The sequence below is a fragment of the Lissotriton vulgaris genome, chromosome 7 (assembly GCF_964263255.1).
Source record: "Lissotriton vulgaris chromosome 7, aLisVul1.2, whole genome shotgun sequence".
NCBI lineage: Eukaryota > Metazoa > Chordata > Amphibia > Caudata > Salamandridae > Lissotriton > Lissotriton vulgaris.
In genome coordinates, this window is record NC_141695.1 from 1,410,954,320 (window position 1) to 1,410,968,035 (window position 13,716).

Here is a 13,716-nt window from a genome sequence, read left to right on the forward strand (position 1 = left end):
CCATTGCATTGTAAATGCTTGTTTTGTTTTGACAATAAATAATTGGCAGCCACACGTCGTATTGTGTGCAGGTCGCCCAGCTCGTTTTTTTTTTTCAACAAATCATGGCGGTCGCTCGTCTTGCGTGTGTCGCCCAACTCTTTTTTAGGCCTCGGGCCTAGCGTCACACTACGAAAGCAGTGTGGGGCGGAGCCCGAGAGTTAATGTTTTGGCTACAGTGGGGCTTGAACCCGCCCCTCTTCTCCATTGGCTGGCTTCCTAAACGGAGGCCAGTCATTGGAGGAGAGGGGCGTCAATCTGTTCAAGCCCCGTCTTTTTGAGATTCGGGGGCGTGTTCTTTGCAAGTTTTTAAGCTGTGACATCATCCGTCACTCAACTGCTAAAAACACGCCCCCGAATCGCGAAAATGTCAGAGTTTTGCGGTAGCCATTCCAGGCCGACCGCCGCCAGGAGAAGTCGCCGAGTGCTCGTGAACAAAGAGGCTCTTCCTTAATTGGTCGCATTTATTACTGTCCGAGGCCGTCATCAAGAAAAGGCCTGAATCACCGCCGCGGGTCCTGGGCCACATTGGGAAGACGTGCTAGTAATTTTTCCCCGTGTTGTGCCCCAGAAAGATCGCCGCTACAAAGTGTGTGGACGAAGCGGGTTCGCCGTCCCGCCATGAAGAAGTGGCAGTCTCTGTTCCAGAAGACCACGGGTATCCCCAAATCGGCTGTGGCCAGTTAATCGTTTCACCAAAGAAAAAAACAAAAATGCAAGGGATTCTGGCAAGTTTATGTCATGGTGTTTCAAGAAGTAAATATCAAAAAATGAAACTGCAAAGTGTGCTGTCCAGCAGTGTCCCTGGCCCCGCCCACCACATCCTTTTTCTGAAATGTGGCCTCGACCTGGCACCGTACAGCAGCTGTCCTATGTACAAACCCTGACGTTTGGAAGCCTCGGCTACAACAAAAATGTTCTGTGCACCGCTCTGTGTTGCTCCTTGGAGGTAAATTATTAATATTAAAGGACACCTCCGAATCTAAAACGCATGGGTTCTGGTGGCGTAAACTGAACTGAAAGCCCCCACGCTTTCCACCAAGTCTAAACAATGAACAAACGCTGCAATCACAGAAAACTAAGCACAAACTGTCAACCAAACTACCTTCAGTTTGATGGCTTTCCCAGATCTGAAGGGGAGGGCGCCTGAATAGAACACCTGCTTAAAGTGCCATGAATGAGAATGGTGGTTGCCGCTTTACAAATGTGAATAAGGTACACAACATAAAGGGGCAGCACACTGAAGCACAGACCTCATCCCAATAGTTTAATAACTGCTGCCTCGTACAGTAAGCTGGCCACACTGTAAGGCTTCTCTGCGCTGTAACTATGCCACTAATCCTCGAAGCATGGATAATGTTTTCATCGACTGTTAAATGATGAAAAGCCGAGTTAACCTTAAAATTCAAAACTGCGACCAGCTGGTTGTACACACATCTCTGCAGTGAATGCATTAGCCCCCTCAGCTAGTAAATGACGTTGATGAGAAGAGAAGTAAGTTGAAGCTGGGCTTTTCTAGGTACGCTGCACAGACCCAGTGCACTGTCATGACCCTGGCGCTACAGGTCACCCCCCACCCACGGAGACAGCTACCTTCATTTTCTGATAAGAAAACAGCGATTTCAGCTTCCCATCTGTCTAAGCAGAATGAACGAATAATTGACACTTATGTAGCGCCTCAATGTGGACTGAATGCCTACTAAGCTCCTCCTACCTTTACGCAGAGCCTAGTCTGTAGGTGAATGAACAGACAACATATGTATCCTTCATAGCGCTTCGAACTGAATCGCTTTTAGGCGCTTCATGCGTAAAAGAAGCTAAAACACCGGGTCGCACAAGGATGAACAGTTGAATGAACAGCACAGTACCACAAAGTGAAACACATCTGTGCACTTCCAGTCCCAAAACACTATCTCTCCCCTTTACATACACCCCATCCCACCCTTTGCCTGCAGCAGGATGAACAGATGAATGAGGGTAAATAAAGCTTCAAGTTGTTTTTATGCAACACGTCTAGTTTCGCTTTCTCTAAGGCTTTGGGTAAGAGACTTTCCAACTGCACAGTTTACTTCCAGCACAAAGTGAAACTTGAGCAGCACAGCGCTGCAGACAGATCGGCTTCTAGGCGCTTGCGGTCTGAAGCAGAGGCTCACCTGTCTGCAGCAGGCCCTCCCGGTGCTCCAGGTAGCCCACCTCGTCGCAGTAGTTTGCGGTCCAGCCTCCGGCTGTCCCAGGTGACAGTGAGGGCGAGGGAGGGCGAAAGACTGCAGAGACAGACGCAGCAAACAATCGGATCTTACAGCGGCTGTGAGCACCAGACACACCCGGAGGGTCTGAGCGCCCCAGGAGAGGTGTCTCTGGGCCAGGACCAGCACCTGTGAAAGGCTCGCCCACCTCAGAACCCTGGAGAGCGCCCTCTAGTTGGAGCCAAGAGACGGCGCGGGGGCAGGGCCTCCCGGAAACTTCTCGCATTCTGTAAGTGTGACTCTCTCCAGTTCTTCTAAGTGTCTCTGTGCTCGTGTTATTCATGCGCTCGGCTGTGGTATGTGGGTCGGACAGGGCGGTGACCACCCCACATACCTTCAGCACACTGTATGATGTACCCCCTCTCACATGCCCCACGGCTCATCTGAACTTGGCTCTGTGCGGGGTGGCACAGGGGCGAGTGCCCAAGGATGCACCAGGCGGCCCTCTCTCCTGCTGCTCTTGTTCTGGGGTCACCCGGGGTTGCAGCCGAGAGAGTGGGCCAATCTCTGAACGACAAATTTATATGGGCAGGTTGGGGACAGGTTCTGCTGACCCCGGAGTCTCGGCCTAGGGAGTAGGTCCGTGCTTGAACGACCGCTTTATACGGGCTTCCCGTGTGAGCGATGCACCCCCACCCCATCTGCACTGTTCACCCTTGCCCTCTTCCCTGCCTCTCGGTGTGTACGTGATTACATGTGGGCGCCCGTTCGTGGATGTGCGTGCCTGGGTCTGTCTGATTGTGTGTCTGGATCTGTACTTGTGTGTGCACGTGTGGGTATATGTGTGTTTGTCTGATGGCCTGTGTCTGGGCGTCTGTCTGAGGGTGTGTGTCTGTCAGTCTGGGTGTGTGTGTGATTGTATGTGCATGCCCTGTGGATGAGTGTGTTGCATGGCGTCTCTCGATCTGAGTGTGTGTGCCTGTGAGTCTGTGTATGTTTGTGCATGCACGTGCGTCTATGCTTGTCCGTGGTAAATTCTGAGTTTGTGTCTATATGTATCCGTTTGAGTTTGTATGTTTTGACATTTCTATAAGTGCTTGTGTAGCTGTATATTTCTTGGTGTGTATGTGTACAAATAGGACCATGTGAAATTGTTTATAATAGGATGTGTCTGTAATCTGGCAGGCGTATATTTGCGAGCGCATGTATGTGTGTGTCAGTGTGCCAATGTAGACCTGTGTCTTTATGCCTGTGTCGTGTGGTTGTTGTATGTCTCTATATTTGTTTATACTTGCGTGTGTAACTATTTCTTCTCAAGTCCATGTTTATGTCAATGTGTATTGCGTATGTGTTTGGGGATTTGCCTGTCTCTTGGTACAACTTCGTGTAAATTGTGTAAAATTATGTTTGTGCGTGTGTGGCTGTAAATCTGATTTGACAACAGTAATGTGTATGTGTGTGGGTGTATGTGTGCTTGTTGTCATTTACTGTATTTATGGGCTTCCATTCCATGTGTACTTTTGTGCCTGTGTCTGTTGTGCTTCGAGTTGCTTGTCTGCTTTTGTGTCTAAAACCTGTGTCTGTTTGCGTCGATCTACGTATGGAAGTATGTCTGCGTGCCTGTACTCTTGTGTAGGTGGCAGTGCCTATTCAGCTGTGAATACAGCTGTGTGTATTTCTATATGTGTTTCTGTGTGTATGTGGTCACGTGTCTGTGTATGTAATGACGGGTCTATGTATGTGGTTCTGTGTGTGCCTATGGTCATATGCCCGCATGCCTCTGTACATGCTTGTGAGTGCATTTGGCCATGTAGTTGTGTGTGTATATAAGCCAGCTAATGTGTGTGTTTGTGTGTGTCACAGTATGTCTCAGCGTGTTTTCTTTGCGTGCCTGTGTATGTATCTCTGAATGTATGTACATGTGTGTCTGTGGCAGTTTGCGCATGAGTGCATGGGTGTGTCTATGTGCAGCTGTGGTACTGAAATTGTTGTATGTGCGTGTGCCGTCTGTTGTGTGTGACTGGTGAATAGAACAGAGGGGGGGAGGGGTTGACGCCAATCCCTCCTTTATCGATAAGGGCTGTCCCTCGTCCATTGATTTGACCCTTCTATCGCCCCCCCTCCCACCCTCCGCCTCTTCAGTCAAATCTGAGACTAGCCTGGAATCCTTTTAGGGCTTAAAACCCCATAATGCCAGACCTGGCTTGGGCAGGGAAACAAGGCCTGCCTGACAATATCCTTAGCACCAAGAACCAGGACAGGAGGGGACAGGGGGATTCTGGAGGTATTAAAAACAACCTCTATATTAGGAATAACAGGAGACATTGCCCCATGCTTAGAAAACGGCACGCAGGATGGGGTCGTTCTGGACAGATTGGCACACATTTTGAGCCATGGCACACACAGGAATAACAAAGAAGTCAGGTGGTTTGTGGCGCTCTGTGTGAGTGTGTGTGTGGCTCTGTGTGAGTGTGTGTGTGGCTCTGTGTGAGTGTGTGTGTGGCTCTGTGTGAGTGTGTGTGTGGCTCTCTGTGTGAGTGTGGCTCTCTGTGTGAGTGTGTGTGTGGCTCTCTGTGTGAGTGTGTGTGTGGCTCTCTGTGTGAGTGTGTGTGTGTGGCTCTCTGTGTGAGTGTGTGTGTGGCTCTCTGTGTGAGTGGCTCTCTGTGTGAGTGTGTGTGTGGCTCTCTGTGTGAGTGTGTGTGGCTCTCTGTGTGAGTGTGTGTGGCTCTCTGTGTGAGTGTGTGTGGCTCTCTGTGTGATTGTGTGTGGCTCTGTGTGAGTGGCTCTCTGTGTGAGTGTGCGTGTGTGTGTGGCTCTCTGAGCGTGTGTGTGTGGCTCTCTGTGTGTGACTCTCTGTGTGTGTGTGTGTGTGTGGCTCTCTGTGTGAGTGTGTGTGTGTGTGTGGCTCTCTGTGTGAGTGTGTGTGTGTGGCTCTCTGTGAGTGTGTGTATGTGGCTCTCTGTGTGAGTGTGTGTGTGGCTCTCTGTGTGAGTGTGTGTGTGGCTCTCTGTGTGAGTGTGTGTGTGGCTCTCTGTGTGAGTGTGTGTGTGGCTCTCTGTGTGAGTGTGTGGCTCTGTGTGAGTGTGTGTGTGGCTCTCTGTGTGAGTGTGTGTGTGGCTCTCTGTGTGAGTGTGTGTGTGTGGCTTTCTGTGTGAGTGTGTGGCTCTCTGTGTGAGTGTGTGTGTGGCTCTCTGTGTGAGTGTGTGTGTGTGGCTCTCTGTGTGAGTGTGTGTGTGTGGCTCTCTGTGTGAATGTGTGTGTGTGGCTCTCTGTGTGAGTGTGTGTGTGGCTCTCTGTGTGAGTGTGTGTGTGGCTCTCTGTGTGAGTGTGTGTGGGGCTCTGTGTGAGTGTGTGTGGGGCTCTGTATGTGTGTGGGGCTCTGTGTGTGGGGGGGGGGCTCTGTGTGGGGGGGGCTCTCTGTGTGTGTGTGTCGGGGGCTGTGTGTGGGGGGCTCTCTGTGTGTGGGGCTCTGTGAGTAGCTTTTTTTGTAGGTGGCTCTATTTGTGGGTGGCTCTGTGTGTAGGGGGCACTGTGTGGGTGGCTGTGTGTGTGTGTGGGTGGATTTGTGTGTGTGGCTCTGTATGTGTGGGTGGCTTTGTGTGTGTGGCTCTGTGTGTGGGTGCAAATGCAATAGGTCTCATATTTGCAAGAGATTAAGCTATTGGCATTGTAAATGACAATGCCATTTATTTATATGTTTTAAAAACAAAAAAATAAATAAAAATGTCATGAGCAATGCCAATAGCTCTAACTTTAACAATGCCGAGACCATTGCATTGTAAATGCTTGTTTTTTTTCCTTTCATTAAATCATGGCTGCCAGGCGTCTTGTTTTAGTTGCACTTCATTTCACTTTAAAATGCATTCCGTTAAGTGCATTTCTATTTGCACTTACCCCTCATCAGTCAGTAGAACTTACTTCACACTACAGAGTTGTAACTAAATATGCACTGAATTGTGCTGACTAATCAAAAACAGACTAGCAGTGCCTAATGGGCCGGTGGGTAGATTGGGGCAGTGAATTACCGGATCTACTTCTGACTTCAGAAACCAATATATATAAACACGTACATGTGTGAGTCCTGCTTGCAGCTGTGTTTTTAGACGCATGGAGTGTGGTTGGGCAAGCTGAGACCAAAGCATCTGTATCGCTGTTCTGCTTTCTTTTTGTTTTGACTGCCGTGATAAAAGCATGGGTTGGGAATGGGAAGCAGCCTCTGTGAGGATTTATATGCTTTCGTGGTTTGTGTTTTGTGTTGTTGCTGCAAGCGCGAAGGCCCAAGTAAACGGACAGCAGGAAATTAAAACATAGTTTCCCAATAGCAGTTTAAGCAAGTAGGACCATTAAGCGAAAACAACGCTTGACTGATTAAGTGAATGTATATGTACCGTGTTTTTGATTGTTTGCTTAAGAAAAATTGTTTCTTGTATTGTGAATATCTATATATGTAAATGTTGTAAATACTGCTTTGCTTTAAGAAAACAGTAAGGGTATGTTCAAACAATTTAAGACAGGAACCCTGAATGTATAAAATGTACAAAAAAGAGATGAATAGGAATAGTGAATCCAGAGTCAATTAAAAAGACTTCTGAGTGAAAAAATATAAACACAATCCATGGTGTCTGAGGCATTTGTTTGTTTTCAAAATAAAGTAAACTTTCAGGCATCTTTTGTAGTAGCTGCATGAATGACAGTGTTACAATTAGGCTTTTTTTGGTATTGTATGAGATTTTGAGAAAGAGGAACCTAATGACTGGCTTCTAAGAAAGAAGGTTGTTAGTTTTACATGATGATCTTCAATTGTGTTAATATACCCATCGGACCACACACAACTGCACCAGTTCACCTCAGTTGTAACCTCTAATGGTGAACCATTGCTTCCCCTATTTGCATTGTTTTTGTGCAGTGTGATATATAACTTATTTTCTTTTTTTCTTGCTCCTGCCTTGCCTTGACTTCGGCCCTCAGTTGTCACAGTAAGTCTATGCTTCTATTTTAATTTCATGTTGCTGAAAGGTTTGGTGTGCATTGTAACCAACTCCATTCATTCAAAAACATGGTTTCCATGGTATTGGCCTAAGACACTTTTTTCCTGGTGAGTGTGGTGACCCTCCAAAGCATGATCCCTTTGGAGGCAACGTGTTGCTCTTCTTATTATGGGTTCTACTAATGTTGCTGTGCTACTCGTGTGATAACGGTCGGGCTGAGCTTGGGGTCCCTTTTAGTTCACTGTTGGTCATGGTAAAAATCCCACTCTCATGCACAACTGTCCATTACAATCATGATTTCCTTCTTCATTCAGTGTTCTAGGCAACTATTGCTTTAATCTCATGGCGACCATAGTGCCTACCTTTGTGTGTCAGCCCTTGTGTCTTTTGTATGTTTCTGGTCACTATAAGATGGTGTGTCTCCTTGAATTCCTGGTGAATGTTGCATGTCTACTCATGCTGTGCCCTGTCCTTGTGAGCTGCATGAGGTCATTCTTAATGATCGTTGCTGAATGCTTTTATTGCAGTATTAAATGAATGCCCGTGTCACATCACATTTGGTCCCTCGTGTATTTATCTTATGACTATGGGCTCCTGCTGCTGTCACCCCTTCTGACCGCTGTCTGCTCGGTTCGAGGCATGTGGGCTGCTGAATTCATATCTGTGCATAGATCGCCGCCTAGTGTTGGGTCCGGATGATTGCATGTTGTTGTCCTGGAAGAGTCTTCGAAGTATCATGAGATAGGTGGCTCCTCCCTTGGACTACAGTGCGCATGGGCATCCTCTCCATCCTCAGTTTGTTTTTTTCCGCCATTGGGTTCGGGTGTACTTTCCTACACTCCTGTTAGAACTGGAGATCTCTGGTTGGCACAGGTATGCACTTGTGACAAGCAAGGACCCTCAGCTCCACGTCAGGGCAAGGGAACTACTCCTTTGAATAACCCCTGCTCACCCTCTCGGTAGTGTGGCGCGATCAGACAAGGCTAATCCTCAGGGCAATAGTAAGTTAAGCATTCATGAACACACACAGTAAACCCACTGACCCACCACAAATGGACACCAGTCGTATGGTTGTATCAAAAATACGTATACTTTATATAAAAGATAGATTCAAGCAGGATTATCACAAGACCAGAATAACGTTTAGCAAAGCGAGGTCACCAGATTACAATAGGCAAACTTAGTCTTTCAATGTTCGTTGTTCAGCAAGGTACGATGACAGGGAAATAAGAACGTTGCGGACCCTGGATCCGATATGAACTCGAGACGGAGTTCAAGTGTACCTTGCGGGTGGAAGTCCGAGGCGTTTCAGGTGCGGCTATTTGTGAGGACGGACCCCGAACGAGGCCGGCGGTTCTCCAGAGGATCTCTCGGGCTCAATCCCCCTCGAGGAGCAAGGTGAAGGAGCTAGACTGTGGAGGGTTGTGGCGATCCAGGATCGGGACAGCTCACGGGGCGAGGCGCCGTTCAGACCTGCGGGGCTTACTACTTCTTAGCACGCAGGTTCTGACTCGTGGATCTGTGAGGGGCGTCGAGTTCTCGGGCAGACAGTTGCAGCACCAGGCTTCCGGTACCACGGTACGAGGAGGCCTTTCTTGAGGTGTGGCACGAGTCTTGGTGTGCAGGAGCGCAAAGCGAGACAGTCTGGTACGTTACGACGTACGGACCGTCCGAAGCTATGAGATGGTCTCCGTGCAGAGTCCGGCTGGAGAAGATGAGAGGTGCGAAGCTCGCTCCGTAGGGTGCAAGGTAACAGGAGAGCAGGCGGCCCGGCACTGAAGCGGAGATCGGCTCAGGAATGAGCGGGACTCTCGACGGCGGGACGACCAGGCTCCGAGCTGTCACGGCCTGGGTGAGGGCGAAGGCACCCGAGTCACAACTCTGGCGGGGGAATAAGAACTGAGGTCCAACAGCAAACGGGCAGAAGCAGATAGAACCCAATGGTCCTGGGGTTCCGTTCAGGGGGCAAGCTCTCGATCAGCAAGGCACCACTGCAGGCCAGTCTTACAGGATACAGACTGGTTTCCGTCCTTCAGCTTCTCTTGGTCCTTCTAGTCAGGGAGAGGTTTGTCGTGGTCAAAACTGGATCTCAAAAAGATGGAGCAGGCAGCTCCCAACAAAGGAGAAGCCGCCAGGCGTCCAGGGGCTGGGCAGGGTCCAGGGAGGCAAGCCTTCCCCCGGGCCCACGCAGCAGCACGCCCCTGGTAGTTTCAAGTTGGCAAACAAGAACCTGAACATTTTAGAAGAGGTCACAGCCTCCTTTTATACACGAAATTCCTTTGTCTAAAGGTGCAGGGTGGGGGAGAACCAGTTGCAGCTGGTTTTGGAGTACCTTGTTTTCCCTAGCCACCCTTTCCATTCACCAGGCAGGCTAGGGTCATCAGACGCACCACAGGGGGCGGAGCCCGCATTGTGTGGGAAAAGCCCAGCCCTATTTAGGACCCAAGTGCAGGCCCTCCCTCACATCAGCAGGTTAATCTCTCCATTCACCACGGGGGCAGACCCATACAGACTCCTGGAGCCAGGCTCACCAGCCAGCTCCAGCCAATCACACGCCTGCATGCTCACTGCACACATACATCCATGTCTAGAAGTGGCACTTCCACACTAGACATATACACGCCGCATACATCATCGCGCAGCATTCAATCTCACGAGTTCACACATACCAAACTCTAGCCTGCACTCCCCACGCATCAGGAACTACCAGGGACACAGACATTCCCCATGCATTCCTATGGGAGGGCAGGCCAACCTTACTCCACGCACTCAGGGTGCGCACGCACTTTCCACTGGGACCCAGGGAAAGTGCGCAGAAACCAGCAATCACTAATACAATGTCACAATCAAAAAGCAAAAAGTTCCGGGGTGAACCTGCCAGAAGGGCCAAGTCCAACAACTCCAAGTTCGGAATTGACTAACTCTTCTTTAAGGCCAAAAGGCCTTCGGTTCCGTCGGTATTGTTTAGCGCTCGGTACCGAGAATCTTCAGAAACTTCTATTGCACTCCGGTCGTGGAATCGGGCCGTGAGGCCTTCTCGACTCCACGTGGACCGACCGTCGATGGAACGAAGTCCATTTAAATACTGTCCGCAGTGCAACTCAAAGTTCCCGCACACTGATAAGCATCCTGTGTGCAACAAATGCCTATCTCCGGACCACAAGGAAGATAGTTGCCTAGCTTGTGCCCTGTTCCGGTCGAAAAAGACTATCCGGAATCGGCAGGCAGCAAGGCAAGAAATGAAGAGGTCGGCGCTAGAACCAGATAACATGTTCGACGATGAAGAAGAACTAGGTAGCCCCGAAGAATCGGATCAAGACGTACAACAATACTCGGAGCACGACTCCGAAAACTACTTCGAAGAGGACGAAGACATCGTCGATCTCGAAGAATACGATCAAGACGACATCGTAGCTGTCGAAGACGACTCCGATAACGACGAGGGGCGAACCGTGAGTACACCGCCGCATATAGACACTACACCAATATCGGAGACTCATGTCGAGGCATCGCCAGTGGGCCTTAGCCAAGATCAACATTTTCGTTTTACAGCCCCGCCGTACCGCCGGCTAAGAACATATTCGAAAAGTTCTGAGACACGCCATACGGCACCGGTTCCATTGAAACCAAAACTCATTGACAACACCGTCTTCGGACCAAATGTCATCGATCCAAAAGTAGTTAAGCAAAAGGTCCTCGAGCCGAAGGCCGTAGTCCCAACACAACCTTCGAAGCCAAAGACCGTCGAGTCGACATCGAAGATAAAACCTGTCGAGTCGAGCTCAAAGCCAAAAGCCGTCGAGTCCACCTCGCTGCCCAAACACGTCGATCCGACGCCGAAGCAAAGGCACGTCGAATCAACATCTAAACCAAAGCACGTCGAATCGAGCAAATAAGACTCAAATATCAACAAAGGGAAAAACACTGTCGATGAAAGTAAAAAGCCGACACCCAAAACAAAGGTCAAAGTGAAACCTACTGTGGACAAAAAAAAAGCGGTCGAGCCGAAGCCCCTCAAACCGAAAAAAGGCATCGAGCCAAAACAACATACCCCTAAAACACCTAACGAGACTGTCGCAACCAAACCGCTCGGTCCGAAAAAGGTGGTGAAGCCAGCTGAACCGACAAAAGGTGTCGATAAACATCAGAGACCCATCCAACCACCAAAAGCGGTCGAAGCCAATAAACCTACAGACCCAAAATCGGGCAAACCAAAGGCTACGGCACCGAAGGCAAGGACTGTGGAAGAAGAGATTATTCACCCAGACCCCTGCACAGAGGACCAGTCCAAGTTGTATATTGACCCAGCAACTGGAAAAGTGACTGTGTACACAAAAAAGAAAAGGCCTCTGCCAATAGCAGACTTTCCTCGAATACCACTCAAAAAGAAACGACTGTGCTACCTCTCCTATCCTTTTTGAACCTATCAATCCAGCCATGCCTACAACCCCATATGCCCCAACATCACCTGAATATAACCCAGATGAAGATCAGGATGCAGATGTGGGATTTGGTTATCCACAAAACCCAACTGAAGACCCCAACCTACAGCCATGGGGTGCAGGAGGAGAACCAGATAATGAGGGTACTCTGCCCATTACAGAACCAGCAGTTTACCCAACTAAGCCATCACCCACTGAAGATACCGTGGCTTTTAATTCTTTACTTGATAGAGCAGCTACCTACCATAATGTAGATATGCACTCTGACGCTATTGAAGAAGACTTTCACTTTGATACACTCACAACATCTGAGAGACAAGTCAAGACACTCCCCATGTTAAAGGGAGTCTTAAAACATGCACATGACATTTTTAAAGACACTGCTAGGGCACGGGTCATTAACCCTAGAATTGAAAAGAAATATAGGGCTGCACCTATTGATCCTACATACATAAAAGGGCAGCTACCCCTGGACTCCCTAATGGTGTCCAACGCACGTAAGAGGGCTAACTCCCAAACTACCGGAGAGGCTGCTCCTCCAGACAAGGAGTCAAAAATCTTTGAGGCATCAGGCAAGACAGTAGCAGCTCAAGCAGCAAACTTGTGGAGAATTGCCAATACACAGGCCTTGCTGGCCAGATACGACAGGGCGCATTATGACAGCTTAGAAGAAATTCTCCAACACTTACCTGACCCTTATAAACAGCAGGCAGATGAACTGATACAAGAAGGGAAGCTCATCACCTATGCCTCAATTAAATGTGCTCTTGACGCGGCTGATACAGCTGCCAGATCCATCAATACAAGCGTGCTGCTAAGGCGCCACGCATGGCTTCGCATATCAGGTTTTAAGAATGAAGTTCAATCCACTATTCTTAATCAGCACATCAACCCAGACTTTTTATTTGGTCTAGCCGTTAACTCAATTCTGGACAAAATGAAAAAGGATGCAGAAACAGCGAAGTCCATGGGAGCTCTACAGTCCCAACAACACCGGGTCTCCTTTTGTCGCTCCAATTATAGAGGAGGAGCCAGAAGTAATAGATCACAGCAATCCTCCACCTACAAAACTAACACGCAATCCACGTACAACAAAAACACCAACAGGGGTGGATACAGGGGCAATAACACCAAAGGAAGGGGTCGTGGAGGCAATGCAAATAGATCCTCCACTAACACCAAACAGTGACTTCTTGGCACTGCCCCCAGACCATATAACACCGGTCGGGGGAAGACTACAACAATTTCTGCCAATCTGGTTACATATCACAACAGACAAATGGGTCAGGCAAATTATCCAACGTGACTATTGCCTAACCATGTCACAGGAACATATAACACTACTGCAGCAAGAGGTCATCAGTATGCTGCAAAAGGGGGCCATAGAACCAGTCCCACTATAACATCAGGGGACAGGAGTATACTCCCTATACTTTCTAAGTCCAAAGAAGGACGGGTCTCTCAGACCAATATTGGATCTCCGGCCCCTCAACCTGTACATTTTGTCGGAGCATTTTCATATGCTCACTCTCCAGCAAGTCTTACCATTGCTCCGCAAGGGAGACTTTCTAGCAACTCTAGACCTCAAAAACGCATACTTTCATATACCAATACACCCTGCTCACAGAAAGTATCTCAGGTTCACTATACAGGGACAGCACTACCAGTTCAAAGTACTACCCTTTGGTGTCACAACAGCTCCACGCGTCTTCACCAAATGTTTAGCTACAGTGGCGGCACATCTCAGAAGCTAACACATCCATGTGTACCCATATCTAGACGATTGGCTAATACATGCGCCATCGGCCCAGCAGTGTGTCAACCACATGTCAAAAACCATCCACCTCCTGCACAGTTTAGGCTTCTCGCTAAACTACCCAAAGTCATATCTACAACCCTCCCATGTACAACAATACCTGGGAGCAACTATAGATACACTGGCAGCAGAAGCATACCCCAATGCAGCACGTATCAACAGCATGCAAGCACTTATCCAAAAATTCAGCCCCCAACACTCACTACCAGCTCGAGTTTTGAAGCAACTGATAGGCATGATGGCCT

The 13,716-nt window shown here is 48.8% G+C and overlaps 1 protein-coding gene across 1 annotated transcript in view; it reads left to right on the top strand.

Annotated features, from left to right (window-relative positions):
• LOC147705742 (phosphatidylinositol transfer protein beta isoform-like) overlaps nt 1-13,716 on the top strand; it is a 276,208-nt gene that overhangs the window by 117,965 nt on the left and 144,527 nt on the right. The window contains exon 5 of the mRNA XM_086932188.1: nt 7,194-7,201. Coding sequence (XP_086788314.1) covers nt 7,194-7,201 — 8 coding nt within the window. The remainder of the gene's footprint in view (nt 1-7,193; nt 7,202-13,716) is intronic.